Source organism: Ascaphus truei, unplaced genomic scaffold (genome assembly GCF_040206685.1).
Source record: "Ascaphus truei isolate aAscTru1 unplaced genomic scaffold, aAscTru1.hap1 HAP1_SCAFFOLD_2067, whole genome shotgun sequence".
NCBI lineage: Eukaryota > Metazoa > Chordata > Amphibia > Anura > Ascaphidae > Ascaphus > Ascaphus truei.
In genome coordinates, this window is record NW_027454976.1 from 22,992 (window position 1) to 39,938 (window position 16,947).

Consider the following 16,947-nt stretch of genomic DNA (forward strand, 5'->3'; position numbering starts at 1 on the left):
CGGTGACTCATGGAGCCGTGGGGAGTAGAGGACAGAGCGGTGACTCATGGAGCCGTGGGGAGTAGAGGACAGAGAGGTGACGACGCATGGAGCCGTGGGGAGTAGAGGACAGAGAGGTGACGCATGGAGCCGTGGGGAGTAGAGGACAGAGAGGTGACTCATGGAGCCGTGGGGAGTAGAGGACAGAGAGGTGACTCATGGAGCCGTGGGGAGTAGAGGACAGAGAGGTGACTCATGGAGCCGTGGGGAGTAGAGGACAGAGAGGTGACTCATGGAGCCGTGGGGAGTAGAGGACAGAGAGGTGACGTATGGAGCCGTGGGGAGTAGAGGACAGAGAGGTGACTCATGGAGCCGTGGGGAGTAGAGGACAAGAGGTGACGCATGGAGCCGTGGGGAGTAGAGGACAGAGAGGTGACGCATGGAGCCGTGGGGAGTAGAGGACAGAGCGGTGACGCATGGAGCCGTGGGGAGTATAGGACAGAGCGGGGACGCATGGAGCCGTGGGGAGTAGAGGACAGAGCGGTGACGTATGGAGCCGTGGGGAGTAGAGGACAGAGCGGTGACGCATGGAGCCGTGGGGAGTAGAGGACAGAGCGGTGACTCATGGAGCCGTGGGGAGTAGAGGACAGAGCGGTGACTCATGGAGCCGTGGGGAGTAGAGGACAGCGGTGACTCATGGAGCCGTGGGGAGTAGAGGACAGAGAGGTGACGACGCATGGAGCCGTGGGGAGTAGAGGACAGAGAGGTGACGCATGGAGCCGTGGGGAGTAGAGGACAGAGAGGTGACTCATGGAGCCGTGGGGAGTAGAGGACAGAGAGGTGACTCATGGAGCCGTGGGGAGTAGAGGACAGAGAGGTGACGTATGGAGCCGTGGGGAGTAGAGGACAGAGAGGTGACGTATGGAGCCGTGGGGAGTATAGGACAGAGCGGGGACGCATGGAGCCGTGGGGAGTAGAGGACAGAGCGGTGACGTATGGAGCCGTGGGGAGTAGAGGACAGAGCGGTGACGCATGGAGCCGTGGGGAGTAGAGGACAGAGCGGTGACTCATGGAGCCGTGGGGAGTAGAGGACAGAGCGGTGACTCATGGAGCCGTGGGGAGTAGAGGACAGCGGTGACTCATGGAGCCGTGGGGAGTAGAGGACAGAGAGGTGACGACGCATGGAGCCGTGGGGAGTAGAGGACAGAGAGGTGACGCATGGAGCCGTGGGGAGTAGAGGACAGAGAGGTGACTCATGGAGCCGTGGGGAGTAGAGGACAGAGAGGTGACTCATGGAGCCGTGGGGAGTAGAGGACAGAGAGGTGACGTATGGAGCCGTGGGGAGTAGAGGACAGAGAGGTGACGTATGGAGCCGTGGGGAGTAGAGGACAGAGAGGTGACTCATGGAGCCGTGGGGAGTAGAGGACAGAGGGGTGACGCATGGAGCCGTGGGGAGTAGAGGACAAGAGGTGACGCATGGAGCCGTGGGGAGTAGAGGACAAGAGGTGACGCATGGAGCCGTGGGGAGTAGAGGACAGAGAGGTGACGCATGGAGCCGTGGGGAGTAGAGGACAGAGCGGTGACGCATGGAGCCGTGGGGAGTATAGGACAGAGCGGGGACGCATGGAGCCGTGGGGAGTAGAGGACAGAGCGGTGACGTATGGAGCCGTGGGGAGTAGAGGAGAGAGCGGTGACGCATGGAGCCGTGGGGAGTAGAGGACAGAGGTGACTCATGGAGCCGTGGGGAGTAGAGGACAGAGAGGTGACTCATGGAGCCGTGGGGAGTAGAGGACAAGAGGTGACGCATGGAGCCGTGGGGAGTAGAGGACAGAGAGGTGACGCATGGAGCCGTGGGGAGTAGAGGACAGAGCGGTGACGCATGGAGCCGTGGGGAGTAGAGGACAGAGGTGACTCATGGAGCCGTGGGGAGTAGAGGACAGAGAGGTGACGCATGGAGCCGTGGGGAGTAGAGGACAGAGCGGTGACGCATGGAGCCGTGGGGAGTATAGGACAGAGCGGGGACGCATGGAGCCGTGGGGAGTAGAGGACAGAGCGGTGACGTATGGAGCCGTGAGGAGTAGAGGACAGAGCGGTGACGCATGGAGCCGTGGGGAGTAGAGGACAGAGCGGGGACGCATGGAGCCGTGGGGAGTAGAGGACAGAGCGGTGACGTATGGAGCCGTGGGGAGTAGAGGACAGAGCGGTGACGCATGGAGCCGTGGGGAGTAGAGGACAGAGCGGTGACGCATGGAGCCGTGGGGAGTAGAGGACAGAGGGGTGACTCATGGAGCCGTGGGGAGTAGAGGACAGAGCGGTGACGTATGGAGCCGTGGGGAGTAGAGGACAGAGCGGTGACGCATGGAGCCGTGGGGAGTAGAGGACAGAGCGGTGACGCATGGAGCCGTGGGGAGTAGAGGACAGAGAGGTGACGCATGGAGCCGTGGGGAGTAGAGGACAGAGCGGTGACGCATGGAGCTGTGGGGAGTAGAGGACAGAGAGGTGACGCCGTGGGGAGTAGAGGACAGAGAGGTGACGCATGGAGCTGTGGGGAGTAGAGGACAGAGAGGTGACGCCGTGGGGAGTAGAGGACAGAGAGGTGACGCATGGAGCCGTGGGGAGTAGAGGACAGAGGGGTGACGCATGGAGCCGTGGGGAGTAGAGGACAGAGCGGGGACGCATGGAGCCGTGGGGAGTAGAGGACAGAGCGGTGACGCATGGAGCCGTGGGGAGTAGAGGACAGAGCGGTGACTCATGGAGCCGTGGGGAGTAGAGGACAGAGCGGTGACTCATGGAGCCGTGGGGAGTAGAGGACAGAGGGGTGACGCATGGAGCCGTGGGGAGTAGAGGACAGAGAGGTGACGCATGGAGCCGTGGGGAGTAGAGGACAGAGCGGGGACGCATGGAGCCGTGGGGAGTAGAGGACAGAGCGGTGACGCATGGAGCCGTGGGGAGTAGAGGACAGAGCGGTGACTCATGGAGCCGTGGGGAGTAGAGGACAGAGCGGTGACTCATGGAGCCGTGGGGAGTAGAGGACAGAGCGGTGACTCATGGAGCCGTGGGGAGTAGAGGACAGAGAGGTGACGACGCATGGAGCCGTGGGGAGTAGAGGACAGAGAGGTGACGCATGGAGCCGTGGGGAGTAGAGGACAGAGAGGTGACTCATGGAGCCGTGGGGAGTAGAGGACAGAGAGGTGACTCATGGAGCCGTGGGGAGTAGAGGACAGAGAGGTGACTCATGGAGCCGTGGGGAGTAGAGGACAGAGAGGTGACGTATGGAGCCGTGGGGAGTAGAGGACAGAGAGGTGACTCATGGAGCCGTGGGGAGTAGAGGACAAGAGGTGACGCATGGAGCCGTGGGGAGTAGAGGACAGAGAGGTGACGCATGGAGCCGTGGGGAGTAGAGGACAGAGCGGTGACGCATGGAGCCGTGGGGAGTATAGGACAGAGCGGGGACGCATGGAGCCGTGGGGAGTAGAGGACAGAGCGGTGACGTATGGAGCCGTGGGGAGTAGAGGACAGAGCGGTGACGCATGGAGCCGTGGGGAGTAGAGGACAGAGCGGTGACTCATGGAGCCGTGGGGAGTAGAGGACAGAGCGGTGACTCATGGAGCCGTGGGGAGTAGAGGACAGAGCGGTGACTCATGGAGCCGTGGGGAGTAGAGGACAGAGCGGTGACTCATGGAGCCGTGGGAGTAGAGGACAGAGAGGTGACGACGCATGGAGCCGTGGGGAGTAGAGGACAGAGAGGTGACGCATGGAGCCGTGGGGAGTAGAGGACAGAGAGGTGACTCATGGAGCCGTGGGGAGTAGAGGACAGAGAGGTGACTCATGGAGCCGTGGGGAGTAGAGGACAGAGAGGTGACTCATGGAGCCGTGGGGAGTAGAGGACAGAGAGGTGACGTATGGAGCCGTGGGGAGTAGAGGACAGAGAGGTGACTCATGGAGCCGTGGGGAGTAGAGGACAAGAGGTGACGCATGGAGCCGTGGGGAGTAGAGGACAGAGAGGTGACGCATGGAGCCGTGGGGAGTAGAGGACAGAGCGGTGACGCATGGAGCCGTGGGGAGTATAGGACAGAGCGGGGACGCATGGAGCCGTGGGGAGTAGAGGACAGAGCGGTGACGTATGGAGCCGTGGGGAGTAGAGGAGAGAGCGGTGACGCATGGAGCCGTGGGGAGTAGAGGACAGAGAGGTGACGCATGGAGCTGTGGGGAGTAGAGGACAGAGAGGTGACGCCGTGGGGAGTAGAGGACAGAGAGGTGACGCATGGAGCTGTGGGGAGTAGAGGACAGAGAGGTGACGCCGTGGGGAGTAGAGGACAGAGAGGTGACGCATGGAGCCGTGGGGAGTAGAGGACAGAGGGGTGACGCATGGAGCCGTGGGGAGTAGAGGACAGAGAGGTGACTCATGGAGCCGTGGGGAGTAGAGGACAGAGGGGTGACGCATGGAGCCGTGGGGAGTAGAGGACAGAGCGGTGACGCATGGAGCCGTGGGGAGTAGAGGACAGGGCGGGGACGTATGGAGCCGTGGGGAGTATAGGACAGGGCGGTGACGCATGGAGCCGTGGGGAGTAGAGGACAGAGCGGTGACGTATGGAGCCGTGGGGAGTAGAGGAGAGAGCGGTGACGCATGGAGCCGTGGGGAGTAGAGGACAGAGAGGTGACGCATGGAGCTGTGGGGAGTAGAGGACAGAGAGGTGACGCCGTGGGGAGTAGAGGACAGAGAGGTGACGCATGGAGCTGTGGGGAGTAGAGGACAGAGAGGTGACGCCGTGGGGAGTAGAGGACAGAGAGGTGACGCATGGAGCCGTGGGGAGTAGAGGACAGAGGGGTGACGCATGGAGCCGTGGGGAGTAGAGGACAGAGAGGTGACTCATGGAGCCGTGGGGAGTAGAGGACAGAGGGGTGACGCATGGAGCCGTGGGGAGTAGAGGACAGAGCGGTGACGCATGGAGCCGTGGGGAGTAGAGGACAGGGCGGGGACGTATGGAGCCGTGGGGAGTATAGGACAGGGCGGTGACGCATGGAGCCGTGGGGAGTAGAGGACAGAGCGGTGACGCATGGAGCCGTGGGGAGTAGAGGACAGAGAGGTGACGCATGGAGCCGTGGGGAGGGGAGGACAGAGAGGTGACGCATGGAGCCGTGGGGAGTAGAGGACAGAGCGGTGACGCATGGAGCCGTGGGGAGTAGAGGACAGAGGGGTGACGCATGGAGCCGTGGGGAGTAGAGGACAGAGGGGTGACGCATGGAGCCGTGGGGAGTAGAGGACAGAGGGGTGACGCATGGAGCCGTGGGGAGTAGAGGACAGAGGGGTGACGCATGGAGCCGTGGGGAGTAGAGGACAGAGGGGTGACGCATGGAGCCGTGGGGAGTAGAGGACAGAGGGGTGACGCATGGAGCCGTGGGGAGTAGAGGACAGAGGGGTGACGCATGGAGCCGTGGGGAGTAGAGGACAGAGCGGTGACGCATGGAGCCGTGGGGAGTAGAGGACAGAGCGGGGACGCATGGAGCCGTGGGGAGTAGAGGACAGAGCGGTGACGTATGGAGCCGTGGGGAGTAGAGGACAGAGCGGTGACGCATGGAGCCGTGGGGAGTAGAGGACAGAGCGGTGACTCATGGAGCCGTGGGGAGTAGAGGACAGAGCGGTGACTCATGGAGCCGTGGGGAGTAGAGGACAGAGCGGTGACTCATGGAGCCGTGGGGAGTAGAGGACAGAGAGGTGACGACGCATGGAGCCGTGGGGAGTAGAGGACAGAGAGGTGACGCATGGAGCCGTGGGGAGTAGAGGACAGAGAGGTGACTCATGGAGCCGTGGGGAGTAGAGGACAGAGAGGTGACTCATGGAGCCGTGGGGAGTAGAGGACAAGAGGTGACGTATGGAGCCGTGGGGAGTAGAGGACAGAGAGGTGACTCATGGAGCCGTGGGGAGTAGAGGACAAGAGGTGACGCATGGAGCCGTGGGGAGTAGAGGACAGAGAGGTGACGCATGGAGCCGTGGGGAGTAGAGGACAGAGCGGTGACGCATGGAGCCGTGGGGAGTATAGGACAGAGCGGGGACGCATGGAGCCGTGGGGAGTAGAGGACAGAGCGGTGACGTATGGAGCCGTGGGGAGTAGAGGAGAGAGCGGTGACGCATGGAGCCGTGGGGAGTAGAGGACAGAGGTGACTCATGGAGCCGTGGGGAGTAGAGGACAGAGAGGTGACTCATGGAGCCGTGGGGAGTAGAGGACAAGAGGTGACGCATGGAGCCGTGGGGAGTAGAGGACAGAGAGGTGACGCATGGAGCCGTGGGGAGTAGAGGACAGAGCGGTGACGCATGGAGCCGTGGGGAGTAGAGGACAGAGAGGTGACGCATGGAGCCGTGGGGAGTAGAGGACAGAGCGGTGACGCATGGAGCCGTGGGGAGTATAGGACAGAGCGGGGACGCATGGAGCCGTGGGGAGTAGAGGACAGAGCGGTGACGTATGGAGCCGTGGGGAGTAGAGGACAGAGCGGTGACGCATGGAGCCGTGGGGAGTAGAGGACAGAGCGGGGACGCATGGAGCCGTGGGGAGTAGAGGACAGAGCGGTGACGTATGGAGCCGTGGGGAGTAGAGGACAGAGCGGTGACGCATGGAGCCGTGGGGAGTAGAGGACAGAGCGGTGACGCATGGAGCCGTGGGGAGTAGAGGACAGAGGGGTGACTCATGGAGCCGTGGGGAGTAGAGGACAGAGCGGTGACGTATGGAGCCGTGGGGAGTAGAGGACAGAGCGGTGACGCATGGAGCCGTGGGGAGTAGAGGACAGAGCGGTGACGCATGGAGCCGTGGGGAGTAGAGGACAGAGAGGTGACGCATGGAGCCGTGGGGAGTAGAGGACAGAGCGGTGACGCATGGAGCCGTGGGGAGTAGAGGACAGAGAGGTGACGTATGGAGCCGTGGGGAGTAGAGGACAGAGAGGTGACGCATAGAGCCGTGGGGAGTAGAGGACAGAGCGGTGACGCATGGAGCCGTGGGGAGTAGAGGACAGAGAGGTGACGCATGGAGCTGTGGGGAGTAGAGGACAGAGAGGTGACGCCGTGGGGAGTAGAGGACAGAGAGGTGACGCATGGAGCCGTGGGGAGTAGAGGACAGAGGGGTGACGCATGGAGCCGTGGGGAGTAGAGGACAGAGAGGTGACTCATGGAGCCGTGGGGAGTAGAGGACAGAGGGGTGACGCATGGAGCCGTGGGGAGTAGAGGACAGAGAGGTGACTCATGGAGCCGTGGGGAGTAGAGGACAGAGGGGTGACGCATGGAGCTGTGGGGAGTAGAGGACAGAGAGGTGACGCCGTGGGGAGTAGAGGACAGAGAGGTGACGCATGGAGCCGTGGGGAGTAGAGGACAGAGGGGTGACGCATGGAGCCGTGGGGAGTAGAGGACAGAGAGGTGACTCATGGAGCCGTGGGGAGTAGAGGACAGAGGGGTGACGCATGGAGCCGTGGGGAGTAGAGGACAGAGCGGTGACGCATGGAGCCGTGGGGAGTAGAGGACAGGGCGGGGACGTATGGAGCCGTGGGGAGTATAGGACAGGGCGGTGACGCATGGAGCCGTGGGGAGTAGAGGACAGAGCGGTGACGCATGGAGCCGTGGGGAGTAGAGGACAGAGAGGTGACGCATGGAGCCGTGGGGAGGGGAGGACAGAGAGGTGACGCATGGAGCCGTGGGGAGTAGAGGACAGAGCGGTGACGCATGGAGCCGTGGGGAGTAGAGGACAGAGGGGTGACGCATGGAGCCGTGGGGAGTAGAGGACAGAGGGGTGACGCATGGAGCCGTGGGGAGTAGAGGACAGAGGGGTGACGCATGGAGCCGTGGGGAGTAGAGGACAGAGGGGTGACGCATGGAGCCGTGGGGAGTAGAGGACAGAGGGGTGACGCATGGAGCCGTGGGGAGTAGAGGACAGAGGGGTGACGCATGGAGCCGTGGGGAGTAGAGGACAGAGAGGTGACGCATGGAGCCGTGGGGAGTAGAGGACAGAGAGGTGACGAATGGAGCCGTGGGGAGTAGAGGACAGAGCGGTGACGCATGGAGCCGTGGGGAGTAGAGGACAGAGCGGTGACGCATGGAGCCGTGGGGAGTAGAGGACAGAGCGGTGATGCATGGAGCCGTGGGGAGTAGAGGACAGAGGGGTGACGCATGGAGCCGTGGGGAGTAGAGGACAGAGGGGTGACGCATGGAGCCGTGGGGAGTAGAGGACAGAGCGGTGACGCCGTGGGGAGTAGAGGACAGAGCGGTGACGCCGTGGCGAGTAGAGGACAGAGCGGTGACGCCGTGGGGAGTAGAGGACAGAGCGGTGACGCCGTGGGGAGTAGAGGACAGAGCGGTGACGCCGTGGGGAGTAGAGGACAGAGCGGGGACGCATGGGGCCGTGGGGAGTAGAGGACAGAGAGGTGACTCATGGAGCCGTGGGGAGTAGAGGACAGAGAGGTGACGCATGGAGCCGTGGGGAGTAGAGGACAGAGCGGGGACGTATGGAGCCGTGGGGAGTAGAGGACAGAGAGGTGACGCATGGAGCCGTGGGGAGTAGAGGACAGAGAGGTGACGCATGGAGCCGTGGGGAGTAGAGGACAGAGCGGTGACGTATGGAGCCGTGGGGAGTAGAGGACAGAGCGGTGACTCATGGAGCCGTGGGGAGTAGAGGACAGAGAGGTGACTCATGGAGCCGTGGGGAGGGGAGGACAGAGAGGTGACGCATGGAGCCGTGGGGAGTAGAGGACAGAGCGGTGACGCATGGAGCCGTGGGGAGTAGAGGACAGAGCGGTGACTCATGGAGCCGTGGGGAGTAGAGGACAGAGCGGTGACTCATGGAGCCGTGGGGAGTAGAGGACAGAGCGGTGACTCATGGAGCCGTGGGGAGTAGAGGACAGAGAGGTGACGACGCATGGAGCCGTGGGGAGTAGAGGACAGAGAGGTGACGCATGGAGCCGTGGGGAGTAGAGGACAGAGAGGTGACTCATGGAGCCGTGGGGAGTAGAGGACAGAGAGGTGACTCATGGAGCCGTGGGGAGTAGAGGACAAGAGGTGACGTATGGAGCCGTGGGGAGTAGAGGACAGAGAGGTGACTCATGGAGCCGTGGGGAGTAGAGGACAAGAGGTGACGCATGGAGCCGTGGGGAGTAGAGGACAGAGAGGTGACGCATGGAGCCGTGGGGAGTAGAGGACAGAGCGGTGACGCATGGAGCCGTGGGGAGTATAGGACAGAGCGGGGACGCATGGAGCCGTGGGGAGTAGAGGACAGAGCGGTGACGTATGGAGCCGTGGGGAGTAGAGGAGAGAGCGGTGACGCATGGAGCCGTGGGGAGTAGAGGACAGAGGTGACTCATGGAGCCGTGGGGAGTAGAGGACAGAGAGGTGACTCATGGAGCCGTGGGGAGTAGAGGACAAGAGGTGACGCATGGAGCCGTGGGGAGTAGAGGACAGAGAGGTGACGCATGGAGCCGTGGGGAGTAGAGGACAGAGCGGTGACGCATGGAGCCGTGGGGAGTAGAGGACAGAGAGGTGACGCATGGAGCCGTGGGGAGTAGAGGACAGAGCGGTGACGCATGGAGCCGTGGGGAGTATAGGACAGAGCGGGGACGCATGGAGCCGTGGGGAGTAGAGGACAGAGCGGTGACGTATGGAGCCGTGGGGAGTAGAGGACAGAGCGGTGACGCATGGAGCCGTGGGGAGTAGAGGACAGAGCGGGGACGCATGGAGCCGTGGGGAGTAGAGGACAGAGCGGTGACGTATGGAGCCGTGGGGAGTAGAGGACAGAGCGGTGACGCATGGAGCCGTGGGGAGTAGAGGACAGAGCGGTGACGCATGGAGCCGTGGGGAGTAGAGGACAGAGGGGTGACTCATGGAGCCGTGGGGAGTAGAGGACAGAGCGGTGACGTATGGAGCCGTGGGGAGTAGAGGACAGAGCGGTGACGCATGGAGCCGTGGGGAGTAGAGGACAGAGCGGTGACGCATGGAGCCGTGGGGAGTAGAGGACAGAGAGGTGACGCATGGAGCCGTGGGGAGTAGAGGACAGAGCGGTGACGCATGGAGCCGTGGGGAGTAGAGGACAGAGAGGTGACGTATGGAGCCGTGGGGAGTAGAGGACAGAGAGGTGACGCATAGAGCCGTGGGGAGTAGAGGACAGAGCGGTGACGCATGGAGCCGTGGGGAGTAGAGGACAGAGAGGTGACGCATGGAGCTGTGGGGAGTAGAGGACAGAGAGGTGACGCCGTGGGGAGTAGAGGACAGAGAGGTGACGCATGGAGCCGTGGGGAGTAGAGGACAGAGGGGTGACGCATGGAGCCGTGGGGAGTAGAGGACAGAGAGGTGACTCATGGAGCCGTGGGGAGTAGAGGACAGAGGGGTGACGCATGGAGCCGTGGGGAGTAGAGGACAGAGAGGTGACTCATGGAGCCGTGGGGAGTAGAGGACAGAGGGGTGACGCATGGAGCTGTGGGGAGTAGAGGACAGAGAGGTGACGCCGTGGGGAGTAGAGGACAGAGAGGTGACGCATGGAGCCGTGGGGAGTAGAGGACAGAGGGGTGACGCATGGAGCCGTGGGGAGTAGAGGACAGAGAGGTGACTCATGGAGCCGTGGGGAGTAGAGGACAGAGGGGTGACGCATGGAGCCGTGGGGAGTAGAGGACAGAGCGGTGACGCATGGAGCCGTGGGGAGTAGAGGACAGGGCGGGGGACGTATGGAGCCGTGGGGAGTATAGGACAGGGCGGTGACGCATGGAGCCGTGGGGAGTAGAGGACAGAGCGGTGACGCATGGAGCCGTGGGGAGTAGAGGACAGAGAGGTGACGCATGGAGCCGTGGGGAGGGGAGGACAGAGAGGTGACGCATGGAGCCGTGGGGAGTAGAGGACAGAGCGGTGACGCATGGAGCCGTGGGGAGTAGAGGACAGAGGGGTGACGCATGGAGCCGTGGGGAGTAGAGGACAGAGGGGTGACGCATGGAGCCGTGGGGAGTAGAGGACAGAGGGGTGACGCATGGAGCCGTGGGGAGTAGAGGACAGAGGGGTGACGCATGGAGCCGTGGGGAGTAGAGGACAGAGGGGTGACGCATGGAGCCGTGGGGAGTAGAGGACAGAGGGGTGACGCATGGAGCCGTGGGGAGTAGAGGACAGAGAGGTGACGCATGGAGCCGTGGGGAGTAGAGGACAGAGAGGTGACGAATGGAGCCGTGGGGAGTAGAGGACAGAGCGGTGACGCATGGAGCCGTGGGGAGTAGAGGACAGAGCGGTGACGCATGGAGCCGTGGGGAGTAGAGGACAGAGCGGTGATGCATGGAGCCGTGGGGAGTAGAGGACAGAGGGGTGACGCATGGAGCCGTGGGGAGTAGAGGACAGAGGGGTGACGCATGGAGCCGTGGGGAGTAGAGGACAGAGCGGTGACGCCGTGGGGAGTAGAGGACAGAGCGGTGACGCCGTGGCGAGTAGAGGACAGAGCGGTGACGCCGTGGGGAGTAGAGGACAGAGCGGTGACGCCGTGGGGAGTAGAGGACAGAGCGGTGACGCCGTGGGGAGTAGAGGACAGAGCGGGGACGCATGGGGCCGTGGGGAGTAGAGGACAGAGAGGTGACTCATGGAGCCGTGGGGAGTAGAGGACAGAGAGGTGACGCATGGAGCCGTGGGGAGTAGAGGACAGAGCGGGGACGTATGGAGCCGTGGGGAGTAGAGGACAGAGAGGTGACGCATGGAGCCGTGGGGAGTAGAGGACAGAGAGGTGACGCATGGAGCCGTGGGGAGTAGAGGACAGCGAGGTGACGCATGGAGCCGTGGGGAGTAGAGGACAGAGAGGTGACGCATGGAGCCGTGGGGAGTAGAGGACAGAGCGGTGACGTATGGAGCCGTGGGGAGTAGAGGACAGAGCGGTGACTCATGGAGCCGTGGGGAGTATAGGACAGAGAGGTGACTCATGGAGCCGTGGGGAGGGGAGGACAGAGAGGTGACGCATGGAGCCGTGGGGAGTAGAGGACAGAGAGGTGACTCATGGAGCCGTGGGGAGGAGAGGACAGAGAGGTGACGTATGGAGCCGTGGGGAGTAGAGGACAGAGAGGTGACTCATGGAGCCGTGGGGAGTAGAGGACAGAGGGGTGACGCATGGAGCCGTGGGGAGTAGAGGACAGAGAGGTGACGCATGGAGCCGTGGGGAGTAGAGGACAGAGCGGGGACGCATGGAGCCGTGGGGAGTAGAGGACAGAGCGGTGACGCATGGAGCCGTGGGGAGTAGAGGACAGAGCGGTGACTCATGGAGCCGTGGGGAGTAGAGGACAGAGCGGTGACTCATGGAGCCGTGGGGAGTAGAGGACAGAGCGGTGACTCATGGAGCCGTGGGGAGTAGAGGACAGAGAGGTGACGACGCATGGAGCCGTGGGGAGTAGAGGACAGAGAGGTGACGCATGGAGCCGTGGGGAGTAGAGGACAGAGAGGTGACTCATGGAGCCGTGGGGAGTAGAGGACAGAGAGGTGACTCATGGAGCCGTGGGGAGTAGAGGACAGAGAGGTGACGCATAGAGCCGTGGGGAGTAGAGGACAGAGCGGTGACGCATGGAGCTGTGGGGAGTAGAGGACAGAGAGGTGACGCATGGAGCTGTGGGGAGTAGAGGACAGAGAGGTGACGCCGTGGGGAGTAGAGGACAGAGAGGTGACGCATGGAGCTGTGGGGAGTAGAGGACAGAGAGGTGACGCCGTGGGGAGTAGAGGACAGAGAGGTGACGCATGGAGCCGTGGGGAGTAGAGGACAGAGGGGTGACGCATGGAGCCGTGGGGAGTAGAGGACAGAGAGGTGACTCATGGAGCCGTGGGGAGTAGAGGACAGAGGGGTGACGCATGGAGCCGTGGGGAGTAGAGGACAGAGGGGTGACGCATGGAGCCGTGGGGAGTAGAGGACAGGGCGGGGACGTATGGAGCCGTGGGGAGTATAGGACAGAGCGGTGACGCATGGAGCCGTGGGGAGTAGAGGACAGAGAGGTGACGCATGGAGCCGTGGGGAGGGGAGGACAGAGAGGTGACGCATGGAGCCGTGGGGAGTAGAGGACAGAGCGGTGACGCATGGAGCCGTGGGGAGTAGAGGACAGAGGGGTGACGCATGGAGCCGTGGGGAGTAGAGGACAGAGGGGTGACGCATGGAGCCGTGGGGAGTAGAGGACAGAGGGGTGACGCATGGAGCCGTGGGGAGTAGAGGACAGAGGGGTGACGCATGGAGCCGTGGGGAGTAGAGGACAGAGGGGTGACGCATGGAGCCGTGGGGAGTAGAGGACAGAGGGGTGACGCATGGAGCCGTGGGGAGTAGAGGACAGAGAGGTGACGCATGGAGCCGTGGGGAGTAGAGGACAGAGAGGTGACGAATGGAGCCGTGGGGAGTAGAGGACAGAGCGGTGACGCATGGAGCCGTGGGGAGTAGAGGACAGAGCGGTGACGCATGGAGCCGTGGGGAGTAGAGGACAGAGCGGTGACGCATGGAGCCGTGGGGAGTAGAGGACAGAGGGGTGACGCATGGAGCCGTGGGGAGTAGAGGACAGAGGGGTGACGCATGGAGCCGTGGGGAGTAGAGGACAGAGCGGTGACGCCGTGGGGAGTAGAGGACAGAGCGGTGACGCCGTGGGGAGTAGAGGACAGCGGTGACGCCGTGGGGAGTAGAGGACAGAGCGGTGACGCCGTGGGGAGTAGAGGACAGAGCGGTGACGCCGTGGGGAGTAGAGGACAGAGAGGTGACTCATGGAGCCGTGGGGAGTAGAGGACAGAGCGGTGACGCCGTGGCTTCCTCCCGCACAGGACTGCCGCAGGAAGCAGAAGATGATGTGCGGGCAGCTGCAGGTCCTGCGCCTCCTGCTGGAATTCCTGCTGCACGCAGACCACGCCAGCTGGGAGGAGGACAGCCTGGAGACACTGAGTGAGGGGCGGGGAGTGGGGCCCTGAGTGAGGGGCGGGGAGTGGGGCCCTGAGTGAGGGGCGGGGAGTGGGGCCCTGAGTGAGGGGCGGGGAGTGGGGCCCTGAGTGAGGGGCGGGAGGTGGAGACACTGAGTGAGGGGCGGGGAGTGGGGCCCTGAGTGAGGGGCGGGGAGTGGGGCCCTGAGTGAGGGGCGGGGAGTGGGGCTCTGAGTGAGGGGCGGGGAGTGGGGCCCTGAGTGAGGGACGGGGAGTGGGGCCCTGAGTGAGGGGCGGGGAGTGGGGCCCTGAGTGAGGGTCGGGAGGTGGAGACACTGAGTGAGGGGCGGGGAGTGGGGCAATGAGTGAGGGGCCCTGAGTGGGGCGGGGAGTGGGGCCCTGAGTGAGGGGCGGGGAGTGGGGCTCTGAGTGAGGGGCGGGGAGTGGGGCCCTGAGTGAGGGGCGGGGAGTGGGGCCCTAAGTGAGGGGCGGGGAGTGGGGCCCTGAGTGAGGGGTGGGAGGTGGAGACACTGAGTGAGGGGCGGGGAGTGGGGCCCTGAGTGAGGGTCGGGAGGTTGAGACAGTGCGTGAGGGGCGGGGAGTGGGACCCTGAGTGAGGGGCGGGGAGTGGGGCCCTGAGTGAGGGGCGGGGAGTGGGACCCTGAGTGAGGGGCGGGGAGTGGGGCCCTGAGTGAGGAGTGGGGCCCAGAATGAGGGGCGCTGAGTGGGGCCCTGAGTGAGGGATGGGAGGTGGAGACACTGAGTGAGGGGCGGGAGGTGGAGACACTGAGTGAGGGGCGGGGAGTGGGGCCCTGAGTGAGGGGCGGGGAGTGGGGCCCTGAGTGAGGGGCGGGGAGTGGGGCCCTGAGTGAGGGGCGGGGAGTGGGGCCCTGAGTGAGGGGCGGGAGTGGGGCCCTGAGTGAGGGGCGGGGAGTGGGGCCCTGAGTGAGGGGCGGGGAGTGGGGCCCTGAGTGAGGGTCGGGGAGTGGGGCCCTGAGTGAGGAGTGGGACCCTGAGTGAGGGGCGGGGAGTGGGGCCCTGAGTGAGGGGCGGGGAGTGGGGCCCTGAGTGAGGGGCGAGGAGTGGGGCCGTGAGGGGCGGGGAGTGGGGCCCTGAGTGAGGGGTGGGAGGTGGAGACACTGAGTGAGGGGCGGGGAGTGGAGGCACGGAGTGAGGGGCGGGAAGTGGGGCGCTGAGTGGGGCCCTGAGTGAGGGGCGGGGAGTGGGACCCTGAGTGAGGGGTGGGAAGTGGGGCCCTGAGTGAGGAGTGGGGCCCTGAGTGAGGGGCGGGGAGTGGGGCCCTGAGTGAGGAGTGGGGCCCTGAGTGAGGAGTGGGGCCCTGAGTGAGGGGCGGGGAGTGGGGCCCTGAGTGAGGGGCGGGGAGTGGGGCCCTGAGTGAGGGGCGGGGAGTGGGGCCCTGAGTGAGGGGCGGGGAGTGGAGGCACGGAGTGAGGGGCGGGAAGTGAGCCCACAGAGTGAGGGGCGGGGAGTGGGGCCCTGAGTGAGGGGCGGGGAGTGGGGCCCTGAGTGAGGGGCGGGGAGTGGGGCCCTGAGTGAGGGGCGGGGAGTGGGGCCCTGAGTGAGGGGCGGGAAGTGGGGCCCTGAGTGAGGGGCGGGGAGTGGGGCCCTGAGTGAGGGGCGGGAAGTGGGGCCCTGAGTGAGGGGCGGGGAGTGGGGCCATGAGTGAGGGGCGGGGAGTGGGGCCCTGAGTGAGGGGCGGGAAGTGAGCCCACAGAGTGAGGGGCGGGAAGTGAGCCCTGAGTGGGTGACGGGGAGGGGGGATGGGGCCCGTCCCTGAGTGAGGTTCACCCCCCCAGGCCTGAAGGAGGAGGAGGTGAAGCGGAGCTGGAAGATGCTGAAAGCCGAGTACCAGGAGAAGGTGACGGAGACGGAGAGGCTCCTCCCCCAGCTCATCCAGCGGCTCCAGCGCCTGCACAACAAGCGGCGGGAGCTGGAAGAGGGTCTGCAGCGCCACGAGAACAAGGTAACCTCCCTGCGCAGCGCCACGAGAACAAGGTAACCTCCCTGCGCCACGAGAACAAGGTAACCTCCCTGCGCAGCGCCACGAGAACAAGGTAACCTCCCTGCGCAGCGCCACGGGAACAAGGTAACCTCCCTGCGCAGCGCCACGAGAACAAGGTAACCTCCCTGCGCAGCGCCACGAGAACAAGGTAACCTCCCTGCGCAGCGCCACGAGAACAAGGTAACCTCCCTGCGCAGCGCCACGAGAACAAGGTAACCTCCCTGCGCAGCGCCACGAGAACAAGGTAACCTCCCTGCGCAGCGCCACGAGAACAAGGTAACCTCCCTGCGCAGCGCCACGAGAGCAAGGTAACCTCCCTGCGCCACGAGAACAAGGTAATCTCCCTGCGCCACGAGAACAAGGTAACCTCCCTGCGCAGCGCCACGAGAACAAGGTAACCTCCCTGCGCAGCGCCACGAGAGCAAGGTAACCTCCCTGCGCCACGAGAACAAGGTAACCTCCCTGCGCCACGAGAACAAGGTAACCTCCCTGCGCAGCGCCACGAGAACAAGGTAACCTCCCTGCGCCACGAGAACAAGGTAACCTCCCTGCGCAGCGCCACGAGAACAAGGTAACCTCTCTGCGCCACGAGAACAAGGTAACCTCCCTGCGCAGCGCCACGAGAACAAGGTAACCTCCCTGCGCAGCGCCACGAGAACAAGGTAACCTCCCTGCGCCACGAGAACAAGGTAACCTCCCTGCGCAGCGCCACGAGAACAAGGTAACCTCCCTGCGCAGCGCCACGAGAACAAGGTAACCTCCCTGCGCAGCGCCACGAGAACAAGGTAACCTCCCTGCGCAGCGCCACGAGAACAAGGTAACCTCCCTGCGCAGCGCCACGAGAACAAGGTAACCTCCCTGCGCAGCGCCACGAGAACAAGGTAACCTCCCTGCGCAGCGCCACGAGAACAAGGTAACCTCCCTGCGCCACGAGAACAAGGTAACCTCCCTGCGCCACGAGAACAAGGTAACCTCCCTGCGCAGCGCCACGAGAACAAGGTAACCTCCCTGCGCAGCGCCACGAGAACAAGGTAACCTCCCTGCGCAGCGCCACGAGAACAAGGTAACCTCCCTGCGCAGC

General features: G+C 64.1%; 1 protein-coding gene across 2 annotated transcripts in view; it reads left to right on the top strand.

Annotated features, from left to right (window-relative positions):
• ZWINT (ZW10 interacting kinetochore protein) overlaps positions 1 to 15,878 on the top strand; it is a 20,470-nt gene extending 4,592 nt beyond the window's left edge. For both annotated transcript variants that reach the window (XM_075582250.1, XM_075582249.1), the window contains exons 3-4: positions 13,751 to 13,868; positions 15,661 to 15,878. In XM_075582250.1, coding sequence (XP_075438365.1) covers positions 13,751 to 13,868; positions 15,661 to 15,863 — 321 coding nt within the window. In that variant the 3' untranslated portion in view covers positions 15,864 to 15,878. The remainder of the gene's footprint in view (positions 1 to 13,750; positions 13,869 to 15,660) is intronic.
• The last annotated feature ends 1,069 nt before the right edge of the window (positions 15,879 to 16,947 follow it).